The 17,708-nt window shown below is 38.1% G+C and overlaps 1 protein-coding gene across 6 annotated transcripts in view; it reads right to left on the reverse strand.

Annotated features, from left to right (window-relative positions):
• Positions 1-14,161, reverse strand: part of LOC137268869 (agrin-like) — a 403,012-nt gene extending 388,851 nt beyond the window's left edge. For all 6 annotated transcript variants that reach the window (XM_067803449.1, XM_067803448.1, XM_067803452.1 and 3 more), the window contains exon 1: positions 13,554-14,161. In XM_067803449.1, coding sequence (XP_067659550.1) covers positions 13,554-14,013 — 460 coding nt within the window. In that variant the 5' untranslated portion in view covers positions 14,014-14,161. The remainder of the gene's footprint in view (positions 1-13,553) is intronic.
• Between the last annotated feature and the right edge of the window lie 3,547 nt (positions 14,162-17,708).

Below are 17,708 nucleotides of genomic sequence, written 5' to 3' on the forward strand. Positions count from 1 at the left end.
TGACATTGCTGATTGTAATTTATTCACTGTCAACACCCAATACGTATTTTCCTTGAATCATTTTCCTCAGTCTTTATCTTGCACCAATTTTCCTTTGTGATCAGAAAAATGTTCTGTGTGCCCAGTCAAGACATGTTTGTTTACAGAACTATTGTATCACATAAGCCTACAAAATGAAACATTTTAAAGAAAATTGTGTAAGTGGTGAGTCAGTGAGTGTGGTTCTACGCCACTTTTAGCAATTTGCAACAAGTGCTGAGCACATGAGAAATGGGTTTCACACATAGCACCCATGTGGGGATCGAACCCGGGTCTTTAGCGTGATGAGGGAACAATTAACAATATGACATATTAACTCAACATAGAATACACTTGACCCATTTATGATTTACATTCTTTCATAAAAAAACTGTTTAAATCATTTCCACATATGAACTGTTACTGTTTGAAATTTTGGCTGCAATCATCACAATTTTATCATTAAAATTTATGTCAAAAATTATAATTTGCAGTGGAAACCAAATGAACAGAGAAGCTATCTTGCATGCACTATATACCTTAATATAAAATAAAAAGGCCAAACTAAACAGCCTGAGAGAATTCTAAATTCTATTATCAGATTTCCTTAATCATCAATTTGCAAATCGTATACCATGTCTCATTTAATACCATTGTATTAGCCCCTTTGTGGGGCCATGACCCTTCAAGATAGGAATTGAATCTCGACAGGATGCTAATCCCATTTTATCATAAACCTTTTTGACTTCAGTCTAGGGCTGAAACTGTATACATAGGTAAATTGATTTCAAGATGCCGGAAGGGAAACAGAGGTAGACAGGATAAAAGATTTTCCAGTTGATCAGCCAGATACAAGACTGCATGACAGTCTGCTATCTGGGCAGACGGCATGTTTTCAAACAGAATAAGCGCCCTTCTATTTAAGATGGACCTTAAAAAATGGAAGTTGTTCACATGAATGAGCATGTCTGTGGATGTCCATTTGATCTTGGTGTGAACAATAGGGATGGACGAAGCATCAGTATCCGGTGACTTGTCAGATGATGTATACAATGTCGACAGGTGTACGGGACGGCTTGCTTACACCAACAGTCTTGTCTTTCTTGCTAATCCCATGGGGATAAGACTATCTGATGGTGGTGTGAAAGCCGTGGATAGAGTTACATGTTGCAGACATATATACATTAGAACTCTAAGAACAATAAAAACATTCAGCCAAGAAATGACTGTCTACATGAAACAGGTCATTGAGTCATCCTACAGAAGACACTGTATCTTGTCAGCTCTCTGACTGTGTTAACCTCAAACATCTTATGGCTGCCATATTGGTGCCTGTGGTGGGCCTCTGCATGTCCGCATGAAATCTAACAAAATATGTACTATGGAGCCCAAGATGTGGTTGTGTTCAAGAGGGAGTAAATGGCTAGCATGGATTCAGCTGAGCCTTACAGCCACCAAAACTGATTCATCACAAACATACCCTCATCACAAACTGGATCCCTGCATGTTCATATCGAATTTGAAAAAACTCATAATCCAGATCTGATCATGCGGTCTGTTCACACAAAAACATGCAGCTGGGCATGGGTTCACACCACAGTGAACTTCTATACTCAGATACAATTCTTTTTTTGCATAAAACAAAAAACTTTAACTGCCCAAACTAAAAGAAGAATACTTGGGCCAGTGACATGCCAGCTTCAAACACAATCCAGTTTCAGTTCATCAGTGTCTTGTTTCTGTGAATGAAACCAAAAATCCCCAAACACAACCTTGATAGTATGTTGTGAAGCCTGAGTACTTAGTGGAAACAATGGAATGTTTAAAGCATATAAAACGTATCAGCAACATGGCTCCATGCTTTGCATTCGAAACTCATAGTTTACACAAGTTTTTATGACAAAGAAATCACATACATCGATCTGAAAGTTTAGTTCACTTGTTCTGAAGTAAAAAGACTTCATGCAAACTGGGTGATTAGAAAGTTCGTCTCAAAACAAGATCCTGCGATGTGATCTTCACTTCATAACGCTGAAGAAATTGTATCAAAGTAAACAGTCTGATTTTAATGGCATTAATAAGACACTTCAAATTACATACCCCTTTTCACAATGAGGCGTGCTTAAAGAGTTTATGAATATATTGTGTAGTAAACTGTCACAGATAAACTGTCACAGATAAACTGTCACAGAACATGTCCTTGATTTACCAATAGACTTAAGATTTTACTGACGTCAAGTTTAACACAAAGCTTGAGTGAATAAAAAAGGAACAGATTGCTCAAAGATGGCCTTATTGGTAGACTCAGTGTTAACTCATTTTATTGGCTCCACACACACTAAGTTTACTGTCTGTTTAACCCCAAGACAACAGCATACACATATACAGACAGACAAACAGACAGGCAGACAAACAGACAGGCAGGCAGGTAGACCAAAGGACAGACTGAATTAGTTACATGTTAAACATAAAATTATGATGCAACAGTACAAACATTAAAAATATTGTTTAACATCTGGCCATATCCTGGCTTATAAGACAGTAGTGTTTAAAACATATTTATAACACATAAGCAAAACAAATGAAGGCGTGATATAATAATACATGGGGTGAGGGTTATAAGGCGTGTTATCTTTAATGTTAACAGATCACAAGTTGTGAACTTATAAATATTGTTATGATTAGGACTTCACAAGATTATCTTTATGTCCAGTCTATGATTACACTAAGAGAGTGAAATCCCAAATATGACATATGTTGCATGTCCAGTCTATATTTCATAACTTCTTGATGGTTAACCAAACATCAAACATCCTTTATGAACTGTCTAGAATCACTACAAATAGCTGCAAAATTGCTGATGCAACATTAAGCAATACTCACTCTCTCACTGACTAAAAAATATGTACATCGCTAAACCGAAGCAAATGAACAAAATAATTTTCACATGTCTAGTTAGTTTGTCATGGCTGGTGGGTATTGCCACTAACTGTTCTTGAAAAGTGGGAGTTTTTGAAAATGTTTGGAGAGTTAATATGCACTTTTTACTATTCAAGAAAAACCATAAAATGCACCATTTACCAAATCCAGGCTTGGTATACGAAGAGGCATACATGAGAGAACAAATCGTGTACATGCCAACACAAAGGTCAGCCAAGAGGAGCTGTACCTCTGCATAAATCCTTGCTCTACACACAGGAATGTGTGCACACCAGGCTGTGGTCAAGTCACCCGTGATATACAGCCGGCCACAGCTTGTCTACTATTTCTGTAAAGGATGGACCTTAAGGTTATCTGACGCGAGTTGAAATCCATGCTTGAGCGACCAACACAAATGTCTTAATCCTGCTATAGTGTGCGTCTGTCGTGAAAACCCAGCGTTTCTGGTCTGGTGGCAATTGAAGACACACTCTTCTGACTTTATGGCCAATCAGTTTTGAAATTTGAAATAAAAGTAAATTTAGCCCCTGAAAATATATATTAAGGAATTTGATATGAAGCAGTTCACTTGGTCACTTCTGTAGGAATACATTTAATAACTAAACACAAAACTAATTCATTTTTTAGTCACAAGCTAAAAATTATACTTTCCAAGTCAAGATTATACAAAATTATTGGATGGAAATGCTGTATGTCAGTCATTAAAAACTCCTTAAATATTTCAAATGTTAAACTGTTTTAAGCATCATCATGAAACCAAAACTTTCTTTGTATCAGTTGTAAAGTTTGGACTTCAGCAATATAATATTTTGAAAATTAAAACTGAAAAGAGATAAATCTGAAAGCACGCAAGTCCTTAACAACAACCCTATATTACGCAATTTGAGCTCTTCAGAATGTAATAGGGTGTATGAAGACGTAGCAAATGTCAAATAAACAGTTGTTGCTAGTTCTGTAAATTATATTTGAAATGAGTTTAATATTTACTGCCTCGTGAAATTAATCAGTTGGGGGTTCTCATAAGCATTAACTCTTTCGATTTCATTTCCCAGGGCACTCATACTACATATTCATTTTAATTTGTTTACTGGAACAACATTGTAGCTTAAAACAAGATTCACTCACTCAACCATATGAACATATTCACTCTGGCTCAAATTACGCTCAACTCAAAGCCTAAAATAAAAAAAAATATTTCAAATGAAAACATTAAAACAGCGACTTAAAGCAATATTCACTCAGTCAATTTAATGAACACTTTTATTATGTCTCAAATCATGCTCAACTCAATGCTGTAAACTAAATATTGTAATGAACACAACACCCTAAAAAAACATTCATTCACTGAAGTAAATGACCAGCTCAAATCCTTACACTTAAGTTATAGAGCCCTCATCATATAGACCTATATATATATATATATATATATATATATATATATAATATAGACCTATAGAATTAAGTGACCCCAGGATCTGTCCGAGCACTGACCACGTCCACTCTTCCACTCTCCTGTGTTGACTTATATATATATCTTCATAATGGCAGATGTCAGATTAAACGTCACAGAGCTCGTACAAGCTTTATGGCTTTGTGGTTTACACCTTAGATTAAGAGTCAACACTGGTGTGGACATCAAGGAATGAATTATCACCAACAATCCTTTCCGTCGCTGCCCTAATGGCCAAGAATCTACAAACCTGGATCTTGTCAACAAATTTCGTTTAGAACTGACAGCCATTTTAACTTCAGAGATATGTTTGTACATGTTAATAGGATATGAGGGTAGTTTGGCTGTGGGTGACAGATTAATGCACTTAAATACTGCAGTCTGACAGTACCCCACTACAAGCTGACCTTTCCTCGTTTTATTCCCTTAATGCTGGGAATCAGGCAGGACAATAATAAGTACCATCTTTCAATGACCTTCCGACATGACCTTGCCAGAGACTGAACCATTGACCTTCAACCCTCTGGGCAGACGACATTCAATCAGGTATACCTCAGTGATGTTAAAGACAAATGGAAATATCATCATTCTGGATGAAATAAGTGAGTGAGCATAGGTTTATGCCACTTATAGCAATGTTCTAGCAATATCATGGCAGGGACAACGAAAAAGGGCTTTACATACTGTACTTCTGTAGGGAATCAAACCTGAGTCTTTGGCATGATGAGCGAGCACATTAATCACTAGGCTACATCAGCACCCCAGGAATAAGAGATGTATGGTATCAACACAGACGTTTTGTTGCTGAACAGTTTTTATCGTATATCACAGATAAGAAATATTTTTGTACTTTATTACTTTATACTTTTATTCTTTTGTTTAGACAGTTCAAGGTCAGTCGTTCAATTACCTGACTGCATCAGTTCAAAAGACAATAAATTAAGTTAATTAATTAATAAAATAAGTTCTGATACACATGCATAAAAGTGCATGCATACACATGCATGCACACAAGCATGCACACACATGCGCATGCATGCATGCACACACACACCTCTCTGTCTACAAAATAATTTTAAACTCAAAGTTGAACTTCACATCACCTAGATTCTAAAGGCTGCTTCTTTCAAAAAGAAATGAAAATAAACGTTTTAACTATGTGTAGCCAAAAAGGATTAGAAACACACTTTTGATAAAATATAAACAGATTCTCACATGTCATTTTGAAACCTTAAAGCATAACAGCATATAGGGGCCATGCATACAAACAGTTTCATACAACATAATGTAGAACATCTATATATTGTAATAGGACATTATTGCACTACAACACAGTCTTACTCTCCTTGAAAGTGATCTGAGCACCCACAGTACACTCAAGTCATCCAAACTGTTCACTAAACCACATACCCAGTTTCAGATTTCACTGTCACTGATATAAAAGACGAGAGAATTAGGTAAAGTTTATCAGACCTGAACTCCCAACAGGGCCACATGCTGTGACAACATTAATATCACATGCCAACAGTGTTGTGGCGAGCTTCTGTGTTCAAGGATCCATTGACCCTCTCCAGACCCAGGGAATAAGCAAAATTCGAGGTTGTGAAGAAAAGCTGGTAATTATTTATTAAGGAATTAGGGTTTGGGTAGCTTTGGGAATTCTTCAGCAGCAGCAAATCAGCTGAGATTACTTGTTTAATCAGAGACTTTGAGTGAGTGAGTTTGTTCTTCAGCTGTTTGGGTCAGTGAGTAACAATTTCTATTAGCCTGATAAGTAATATTGTGGCTATTTATGAATATGTTACTGTTAAAATTTCTAATTTAGTTACACCATCAGTTTCATGCTGGAGAAAAAACTTATATGTGATTCATATCATAGATGGTTTTCATTTAGGTCAGATCATGGCATGAATACATCGCTTACAAATGTAACAACATAACTAACTGCCCGTAGAGAATTTTGGCGCCTCACACAACTTGTTCATCAATTCTATCAAGAAATTCAGTTATTCTGGTATGGACTAATCCAGCATATCAACATTTCAAGCATATCTTGTGGTGTCACAAATTTACACAAGCCTTTGACAATGTGGACAGAGATTTGCAAGAACCCATGACAGTAGGATGGTTATCATTGCTAACTACTGAAGCAGCGTGTGTGAATGTTGTTTTATTCCATGGGTAAACTTATTGAAGTAAAGTTGAGTTCTTTCCTTTCTAGGGAACAAATGGTTGACAGCATGGACAACTGTCATTGTCAAGGAATAATGACAAGCAGGTCAACCTTTGTAATCTCATTATGGTATCTCTTGCAGCAAGTGTGAGAAGTTCAGAACAGGAATACCAATGGGGTCATTTTAACACAGCGCTTCGTGTAAGCTTGTAACAAACTAGAATACTGTGCCGAGCTCTTCAATAACTGGTTTTGCCAATGAGTTGTGAGTGACTGTCATCCTTACTGACTGAAGCATATGTGGGCGTTGTAGTGTATAATTTCTGAAACCCCTAAGCATCTGTGATTCTTGCAGTACAAAACTGAAACCTCAAAGCACCTGTTGGTGTTGCAGTACATAATTTCTGAACCCTCCCAGCATCCAAAGGTTGTTGCAGTGTATAATTTCTGAAACCCCAGCATCTGTGGTCGTTGCACTGTATAATTTCTGAAACCCAAGCATCTGTGGTCGTTGCACTCTATAATTTCTGAAACCCCAGCATCTGTGGTTGTTGCACTGTATAATTTCTGAAACCCCAGCATCTGTGGTCGTTGCACTGTATAATTTCTGAAACCCCAGCATCTGTGGCTGTTGCAGTGTATAATTTCTAAGGTGTAAGCCAATACTTCCATTGCCTTGAGCTGCTCCTCAGTGTAGATGATCTGAACCATGCATCTATCTGTTACACTACAGTGGTGGCAAATCCATTATAAACCTCCACACAATATCCACACATTGTATCACATCCTGCCTTCAGCATGAAAGACTTGAAGCTAAACTGATCCTTTCAGTATTTATGTGCTAGTTTCTGTATCTCATTTAAACCTCCCTGTTAGTTCTGTGCACTTAATAAAAGAGAGGATTCACATAATCAAATGAGAAAAAACTTGCAAACAAATATAATAACAATAACAAATATAACAAACAAATAAACTATATACTTCATAATATCTTTTCTTATATGGGTGTAAAAATCAAAATGTTTTGAGGGTTAAATAAATTCAAATAAATTCAAAATGTTTACCATCCTGCACTGTGAAAATGTATGGGAAGTAAAACAGAACAAACTCAGTCTGTGATTCTTCAAGAACCGCATAAAGGTGATGCAATGCAAATACTGTCATGAACCAGCCTGTTGATTCACTGTTCCAAGAGAATTGTTCATAAGACAAACAGTAAGAATGAGATATCAATGCATAATGATTGAAAAAATTGCATACACACACAATGGTGATGAAAAACTTATTATGAAATGAATCAGGATTTTCATAATCCCTTTTGGAATACCACAGTTTTTTACATCAAGACTCGCCTTACACACAAATGTACCATTCTGAAAGTCTGTTTAATGGCAATTCATGTGAAAGTATTAAAGCACTCCCAGAAATAGAAATGAAATGTTTCTTGGGCATTCATTTCTTTATTACAATCCAAGCTATAATTGAACTCAAAAATTTCATTTTGTAAACTTTCAAAAAGAATATAGGAAAAATGAACCTGGAAGTCCTAAATTATTTTGTACATCATTTAGGCTGAAAGAAGTAAAGGATGAGTAGCATATGACGTATTTTCATAAAATACATTATGTCTGTGAACCTATGGAGATCACATCTCATTTGCATTCTGTAGCTCGCATCACAAATGTCCATTTTGAATTTGATGAAATTTCAAGGTTTAAAAATGATATGATTTGCTGTAAACTCATTTAGTTCAGAGGATATTACAGAAGGTTTTAAAAACAAAAGTACAGGAAAACAATAGTCATAGAAAATTTAACAGTCAGACATTAGTTATGTTCAAAACTGCAAAACAAACTGCCAAAAACCATTTTATTTCTATTTTCATGTGTACTACAGCTGTACAGACACACAGTCAAAAGAGAACAAATTAAATTTGAATTGTACATCTTTAAAACCTTGCACAAGTCCTTGAACTTTGAGCTGCCGGTTACTCGTCAGAACCATCATTATCTGAGCCTCTTAACCAAATCTTTTTCACAAACTAAATTTGACACATTTAAGTTTGAAACTGTAGTACCCTAGGCAAGTAGCCGCAACACTATCCACCAAGGATTTTACACAAGGATACATTCATATACCATCTTCATTGTTAGATCAAATTATGCGATCCTGTTTCTCCATTCAAGGGTTTCCCAGCATATATGAACATTATACGTGTACGTTAGCGTGCGAGTGACTTCACTTAGCGTCAAGTGACGAAAAGCAGATCCCAGCAGACAGTGTAATCTCCGAACATAAGATGTCAAATTAATCGGCACGAAATCTAACTTCCTCTACCTTCGCAGATTGAAAGACAAAGAATCCTATCTCCTAGATTTAGCAGATAATTGCGCGTTATCAGCAAAATATTTTGTCACAAGTGATCAAGCCTGACACTTTTCGAAAACACAATTCAATCAACATGAAATCTAACTTAGCATGGATTTAGGAAACAAAGGGGCTGTAGGCAGATACAAAAGTTACCGAGGTGGATGAATTAAGAGGAAATATTGCACACTTTAAAAAATACTTGAATATCCCTATGACCTAAGCTATCGTTAAACAAACATTCATAATCTTTTCAAATTTCTCATTTTGTAAAATAATTATTTATCATTTTATCCAGACAACTTTATGTATTAAAGGGGGAAGAATATCTGGAAGTCAAATTCTGTATTTGAGTGAGTGAGTGAGTGAGTTTAGTTTTACGCCGCACTCAGCAATAGTCCAGCTATATGGTGGCAGTCTGTAAATAATCGAGTCTGGACCAGACAATCCAGTCATCAACAACATGAGCATCGATCTGCGCAATTGGGAACCGATGACGTGTATCAACCAAGTCAGCGAGTCTGACCACCTGATCTCGTTAGTCGCCTCTTACGACAAGCAAAGTCACCTTTTATAGCAAGCATGTGTTGCTGGAGGCCTATTCTACCCTGGGACTTTCATGGGTCTCTGTATTTGAGGATGAGGATATTTCACGGCATATTCCTACTCCTTCATCAAGAAAAGAAGGAAGAAAACGTTAATGTAAAATGTGTGTTCACACATGAAAATTACTCAGGGTTTTACTGAGGCCAAGAAAACGGAGTCAGAACTCAGTGAACACTTTGTTTTAGAGTCCTGAGTATAAAGTAGTGTCATAATAGTAACAATTGCTCGCTAATATGTGCTAAACTCTACACTATGGGGACATGCTCATATGACATAATGAACATTATTACCATGGATAACCCAAGCTGCCTGTGAGTTACTAGAAGGTCAAAGTACGACATATACCACCGGGTACCCATTTACTGCTTTTTGAACAAATCTGTCATATACAGTGGAGTATTTGGTCCAGACTTGATTTTGTACAGACACCGACATATAGGTGGAATACTGCTCTGTGCAGTCTCAAACAACAAGCCAATAGGGCTTAAAAGGCGACTGTTTGGAGGTGTAATGTCCTCCAACCAGTGTTGAAGCACCAATCTCCATAACTGACCCAAAGTTTGGTTAATGATGTGTGAGTATGTGTGTTAATGTGTGTGAACCCAGACAACAGGCAAACTCACACACTGTCAACCTGACCTGGGCTGAATTATGCTTTGTCATGTAAACTATCTTAATTTGTGGAGTAAGTGTTTCACTTAACTCTGCCCTGCTTTCCTCAGGTAAAACTCTTCATGCTATGAATATTAAACACTATATGACAGGACACCTAAACCTGGTACAGCAAGCTATGTTTATACTGAACACACACTAATCAAGTACCAAGTAAAGCATATTTTATTTTAGGTCCCAAATGGAAGCAGCATATTTCAATAAAAATGTCTGCAATGAACTTAGGAAAGTCAGGAAAGTCTGGAAAGTCAATGGCCCCTTTCTTCAAAGTGTTCATATTGCTGAGATGATTGTAACTCCCGTACAGATTATCATAGTGCTACAATCACTTTGAGGAACAGCGCCAGGTTTCCTAAAAAAACCAAATCCAAGAAGATTACAGCAAAATCTGTGTATTATAAGTAAGAGACATCACTTGTTTCACCAAAATCTAATTGTTACACCAAACTTTGAGTCTGTCTCCAAATGGGCAGGACATGTGAATCCCATTTCGGGCTTGCCAAACCGTGATATTGCTGGAGTATTGCTAAAAGCAATGCAAGCCATACTCAAACACTCATATATTCACTCATATGTCATAAATCTCTCACTTCCTACTTTTATCAACCTTACACACTATATCTTTAGTTTGCTAAATCTTGATTCAGCTGCAAATTAATGACCTTAGTTTTCCCAAAACTTCAACCCAGACACCCCCTATTCTGTAACACCAGTAACACCTAAATCTTTTAAACTTTCTATTTGTCTTGTAACTTAAGCCCATAAAAGCACATGTATTAACATTAAATACCACTGAACATTTTTCAAACAGACAAGTGTAGGATAGCTAAAGTAATAAAATAACTGTGAACTTCCCCTCATATTGAACATTTTCCAATCTCTACCATCTGTTACAGATGGATAGTTACTATTTTGCAGTGAACAGTAAAATGAATATCTTACTAAAATGTACTTCCATATTCTGTCTGAACCTCAAATAAAGCAGAAAAAAACATCTGCAAACAAGACACAAGGCATACAAATTCCTCTCTCCTTCATGACTAAACCAGCTGTAAAGCTACACCTTCACATCACACCTTCTAAAGCTTCTCATAAAAACATCTCAGACAATAAACTTCCACGCATGTGAATTTGACAGAAACATATCCAATCTTTTTTCCTGTTCTTTGTGGCCATAACCAACATGGATCAGTTTAGCATTGCTACGAGACATAAACCTATCCAGTTTCCTGCACTATCATGGTCAGATATGTAGTCTTCTGCTGTCATGCATAAAAGGCATGGCATAAAAACATATCCTTGCTACAGGCCACACTCTGTGTATTGTCCAAGGGGCACCTGTTGGTAGTGATAGATATTAAGCCACACAGATATAGATATAGATTATTAGGCCACACAAACTAAGTCTTTGTCTGTGAACACCTTCTTATAAATTAATGGTTTTTACACTATTTTAAAACTTTGTTAAATTCTAATGCTAAAGGGAACTATAAAATCCACACCATCAAACATGTTATAAGTGACACAGAAAAGATTTTTTCTATGAAAATCTACTGAAAAAGGGAGATTTTTCTTTCTTTTAAAAACATTATACCATGGGGTACTATCTTTCTTCAGCTCATAAAACCCCACAGTGCATATACGTTTAACCACACAGCATGTCTTAGTTCATGAACACTTCATCAAAAAATGAGCAGGGTTATAAGTATCGTGCTGAAATATTCAATTTTACAAGGATGTAAAGGCTCATTTCATGCTATTCTGCTTACCAACATTGGTTTTGCATGTACACATCTGGTTGTTACAAATCATAGTTTTGCTTGTCACATTAACATTATTTTCTGTGTGTTGTGTGTTTCCATATAGGACAGAAATATGAATCTGATACTTTAAACTAAACAAAATATTTTGCACCTGATTCTTTACATACAGATCTTTCAAATTATTAATATTTAAATATTTTTCCACATGTTTATTTAAAATGATGATAGCACTCTAAGGATTTTCTAATTCATCTTCTCAACAAAAAAAAAACATGAAAAAGAAATCACAGTTTGGGAGTGTAAATTTAGAGCTTTGTTTTACCCCACCGCCCCCCAAAATACATGAATGAATGAATTCATAAGCCTGAATTTACTGAATATAAATGATGTAATTTTTTGCAACCATTAACTGTTGACAATACTGAAAAAAATAAAACAGAAAGCACACCAACCAGCTTAAGAATTGTATATCAGAGCTTACAAGATCCCAGTGATAAGCGTGTGTTGATGAGAGATAATTCCCAAGAACCACTAGGGCCACTCTCTGACTAATGTGACCTCCCTTAGTTCATACAGTGCATTAATCTATCTCCCATGCTTATCCCATTAACACTAATTATACTACAATGATGTGATTAACACCAATACTGATCCTCTTAGACAGGAGGTGTTACCTACTCAAGCACATCAATTAACATGAGCATGATGTGAGAAGTACACGATTTAATTCAACCCATTACTGTTGAACTGTTTCATGGCTGAGGGAGATTTCACTGTGTCAGCAAATTGCAGAAGCGCTATTTATGGCAGTGACATCTGATAAAGGGTTAATGAACTGGGTCAGTTTGGTATCACAGGTTTTTTCCGTAGTGGCATGTGTCGTGATTTAAAAGGATTACGGATATGCTACACGTGGGACTGTTCAAGATAACGTGTGCCTATAGCGGAACATTTGACATGTAGGTGATTATTATACCGCACGGGTTCGTTATAATTTTTTCCAAACGCTGTTCCAAGTTCTCGGGGTGAGATTCACAGACGTTACGCCCAACAGGCGTATTGTTTCTGCGTACAAATAATAAATCATACAAATCCGTGACCGAATTAAGAGAGTCAAAACATTCCACAAGCGCTACATAACACTCGAGGGGTCCGTCCAAAATGTTGAAACGAACATGAATGAAAAACTATAGTCTAATCTCAGATTTTGTCTGTTTGTATACTCACTTAGTGTTTACAATATCACAAACTACCCAAAATACAAAATAGAATTACTTGCTGGGAAACATGCTGACGGCTGGAAAAAAACATATTTACTGTCGAATCAGCGACAAATATAGAATTCTTATAGCACCGTGTTGGGTGTGAATATCCACGTGCAGTGTAATAAACACTGCAAGTTTGGGCTGTCAAGAATTTTGCTGTTTTGAGACATACTGAGCTCTTTTCTACTTAAACCTGAAACAAAGTTGTGTGCCACTGAAAGGTATCAACATGGATTATGTGTAATCCCAGTGCAAATTGTCAAAAGTTCGGCGAGAAATCTCTGTCAGAAAACTCCTACCTTTCACAAGGGCATCCATGTGTTCCAAGTTCCGAAGCGATATTCGGACGATACTTGAATTGAGTTTCAAATCACCGTTGGCACCATCATCTAGTAAAAATATCCTTGTGTCAAATTTTCGAACTTCACTGTCACAAATGCTTTCATCCCCGAAACCTTTGATCATGAGCATTTTACGATGGGTCACCGGGTCCTCGAAATTTACATGAGCATTTACAACGTTGTCACCTTTGAAGACCCTTTTAATTTCAACTTCACTCTTATACATGTTTTTCCCATTAGCATCGGGCATAATTTCTTTAACAGTTCCCGATATAACAACATTTGCCACTTCTTCGCGGTATTCAAGGGGTTGATCAACGCATGGTGATTTTGGTCGACCACAGGTAAACTGAAGGCTAACTATCAGTACGAGTCCCGTTAGACAAAGTCTCCCTTTGCTCGATCGACTTAACTCCATGACTGTGTAAACCACTGCCCAGATTCCTCCCTGTTTCCTCTTCGGACGAAATTATCCAGGTAAAAATCCGTCAGCTGCTCAGTTATACTCCATGCACAAACTTTTACCTGAACCAGGTGATATCTCAGGCGAGACACTGTCATTCACTGACTTCCCGACACCGCCCGGAATGTGGCGGAAATATCCGAGTTGTACCGACCTGTCAAAACGACACAGCAGACGACAAACAATCGACCCAGGATGTCAACTGTAGCATGCGACCCATATTTTATACGTGTATGCTCAGTGACGATAGGGAAAATAGACCTATCTTAAACATAGCATTCATTCATGCATTTTTTTTTCATTTGGGATGTCGGTCACGTTTGTTGTATATCTAAGTGTATTATGGTTGTAAAGTGTGTGTGTTAATGTGTGAAGAGCGAACGTAATGCTTTGCGGCAGTTAGAAAACCACTTGAAGGACAAATCTTAAATAAGAATTCAGGTTGCGATTTGATACAACAGATGAGGAGTCAACCCTGGATTTCCTCATAATTTCGTGAAAGCTTTTATGTTTTTTATCATCATCAATGAACAGGCGAAAGTGATCTTCAGATGTTTGCCGAAAACCGTCAAATGTCGCGTGTTCTCCTTTCCGCTCAATGAAACGTATTTTACTTGTCATCATCTATAGACGTCATATACACTGACACCCGTCACTCCGGACATATGTTTTGCGAAAGCTGGTGCAAATGTTACGAGCGCGTGCGGAGGACTGATTGTTTAGATAACAGGGTCTCAATCATGCAGGAATCAGTTCACATTGCGTACGTATTAACACAGACTGGGTGGGGGAAGGCAGGGGGCTAAACGAGGTGTGTGTTGGTGCAGAGGTCTTCCCTGACCCCGTCTTGAAAGTTTATTATATGGCTATTGAAACTCACGTGGTGGAAATGAAGTGTGCACCCCCTCTTTCTCTATGGTATGCACCCACCCACCCTTCCTTTTCAAACAGCTGTGTCCGTCCGTGCAACAGTGACCGTTTGTGATCCATGGAGCGATTCTCACATGGGTTATATGCATGAATCTTGTTTCTAGTATTCCATGCCGTGTCGTGGAAGAATTATTGCTAAAAGCGGCGTAAAATCTGACGCAATGACATACGTTCTTGTCTCTCTAGGTGCGATGGCCAACGGCAACTACAGATTTATTATTAGTCATGACATCTGAGCTGATTGGTGATAGACATATGTTTCAGTAGTGACGCTTTATGGGCGAAACTAGAAGTGCTTGGGCAGCCAGTTATTTCAAAATTGCACTTCCGTATGCAATTCACTAATTATATGTCTTGTTTGAAGTTCTGAACAAGGGAGTCAGAATAGCTTTACGCCGCGCTCAGCAATACTCAAGCTATAAGTTGGCGGTATGCACATAATCGAGTTTGAACCAGAGAATCCATTGATTAACAGCATGAACACCGATCTGCGCAAATGGGATACGATGGAACGTGTCATCCAAGTCAGCATAGAAATTAAAGTCAGCAAGGCTTACCACTCGATCCCGTTAGTCGCTTTAAAATTACATGCATGGGTTACCGAAGACCAGCGCAGTAGATAGGGGGGATAGAGATTTTTGAGAAAGGAAGTGTGCACACTCTTGAGAAGGAAGGGGAAGGGGAAGGGGAGGGGTTGTGTGCACCCTTAATTTTCACGAGAGTTTCAATGGATAATAAATAAACTTTCATGATAAAGGTGGTTGGGGTTAGAGTTAGTCTATGTGGAACTCTAGCCCGGATCTTCAAGGGTGTTTTTGAAAGAGTTTAATTTGCATGTTACTCTTTCCTAGTAAACAGAAATCTTGAATTATCAGGAGCATTGGTGGGTGCAGCTTAAAACAGCAATCTCACGCGTGTTGTATATTACAACACGAGGAATATCCTAAGAAAATCGAGGTGAGGGACCTGCTACCCGAAGAGATCTACCACGTGTTGTTTCAGACGAACACTTTCTTCGACTGTGCGTGTGTTTGTGTCATGTGCTACAGGTGGGGAATGACACAGACCGGAATTAGTCGGAAACATACAACCGAGGCTGTCGATTTCCTATATGAAAAGAATATACGGAAGAATATAGCCGATCTTGTTCATAGAAATACGTACAGTTATGTTTCTATAACTCCTTGGACATTCAAATCTGTCTCTTGATGAACGTGCCTTCCGGGATTCGAACCCCCACTCTCGTTGTAAGGCACCTAACTGCCAACACACAAAGTCAGATATCTGATCCACACAGTCATCGCACCCTCTGGGTGACATCTGAAATGGGTTCCACACATTGCACCCATGAAGGGAATCGAACCCGGGTCATATTCGTGACGAGCGAATGCTTTAACCACTCGGCTACCCAACCGTTACACTTACGAAGGAAGTGAATTCAACGTCACCTTGGTACCATGAAGTAGCTGTGTAACACGTATAAAGTGAAAAAAGATAAGTGATGCATGTCGTGAGAAGGTTGATAACAATCATATCAGCATAGAGTCTCATCTGTGTCCCATCCCACTCCCTGGCGATTGAAAGACTGTGGCTCTATGCCTCTTTCCGCAAAATTCCAGCATTATCACGGTTGGGGACACCAGAAATGGGCTTCACACATTTCACCTATGTGCGAAATCGAACCTGGGGCCAAGGCGGGACATAGTGTGGCACCTAATCCTAATCTTCAGCACATACCGTCAGCAATTTAACCCACTCAGCCACCAAAGCTGGGATAGCACTATAAAACCAGCTTAAGCCTGGGCTAGTACAAGTAACCACACATAATATAAGCATGCATGCGCGACACATCAACGACATATTCTTAAGTACGACGTTAAACCCCATATCACATCACCTCAAAATGGGGACAAGTAAACTGGCCGTGATTACAGGTAAATACTGGACTGATCTGATAAACCATAATTATCCTCAGAATATGGGTCGACCCTTTACAGAATGTTTGGCACCAATACTGCATTCAAAACCACATCGCCCATTTCCTGTCTCCCCACCCCGTGATATTGCTGTAATATTGCTAAAGTCGGCGTAAAACTAAACCCACTCTCTCAAATACTATCAGTGTATAAGTTCCTGTTTCATACAAAAGCAGATTCATGAACGCACAGAGCACAAGTGTAAATAACGCGCTAGTTTGCGTGCTATTTTTTCGAAATGCAGACAACTTACGACCACCGACTGCCTTTCATAGACGAGGCCTCGTCTGTCTGTCCGTCCGTCCGTCTGTCCGTAACTATTCAATATAAATAAAAAACAAAACGTTTTTTTTCTGCAAAACTTGGTAGATATATCAATCAGAACCTACAGTGGTGCCTTTTGCTATGCACAGGTTTTTGTGATTTACCATTTTCTCGATATCCATGGACATGTTTCGGACTTTGTCTCAAAAGTGAGAGGTGTGTTTCGTTTCCGGAGCACATCTCAAAAAGTTTGAAATATCTGTCAGTGTTACTTGGTAGATATGTGTGGCAGACCCCAAAGTGGTGTCATTTGCTATTTACAAGCTTTTGTGATTTATCATTTCCCAGTTTCCACAGAAATGATTCTGACTTAATCTCAAAATGGAGGGATGGGCTTTGTTTCTGGAGCACAACTCGAAAACTTTCAGCAAATCTTGGCAGATACGTGAGGCAGACCACAAAGTGGTGCCTTTTGCTATT

This window comes from Haliotis asinina, chromosome 16 (assembly GCF_037392515.1).
Source record: "Haliotis asinina isolate JCU_RB_2024 chromosome 16, JCU_Hal_asi_v2, whole genome shotgun sequence".
Taxonomy (NCBI): domain Eukaryota; kingdom Metazoa; phylum Mollusca; class Gastropoda; order Lepetellida; family Haliotidae; genus Haliotis; species Haliotis asinina.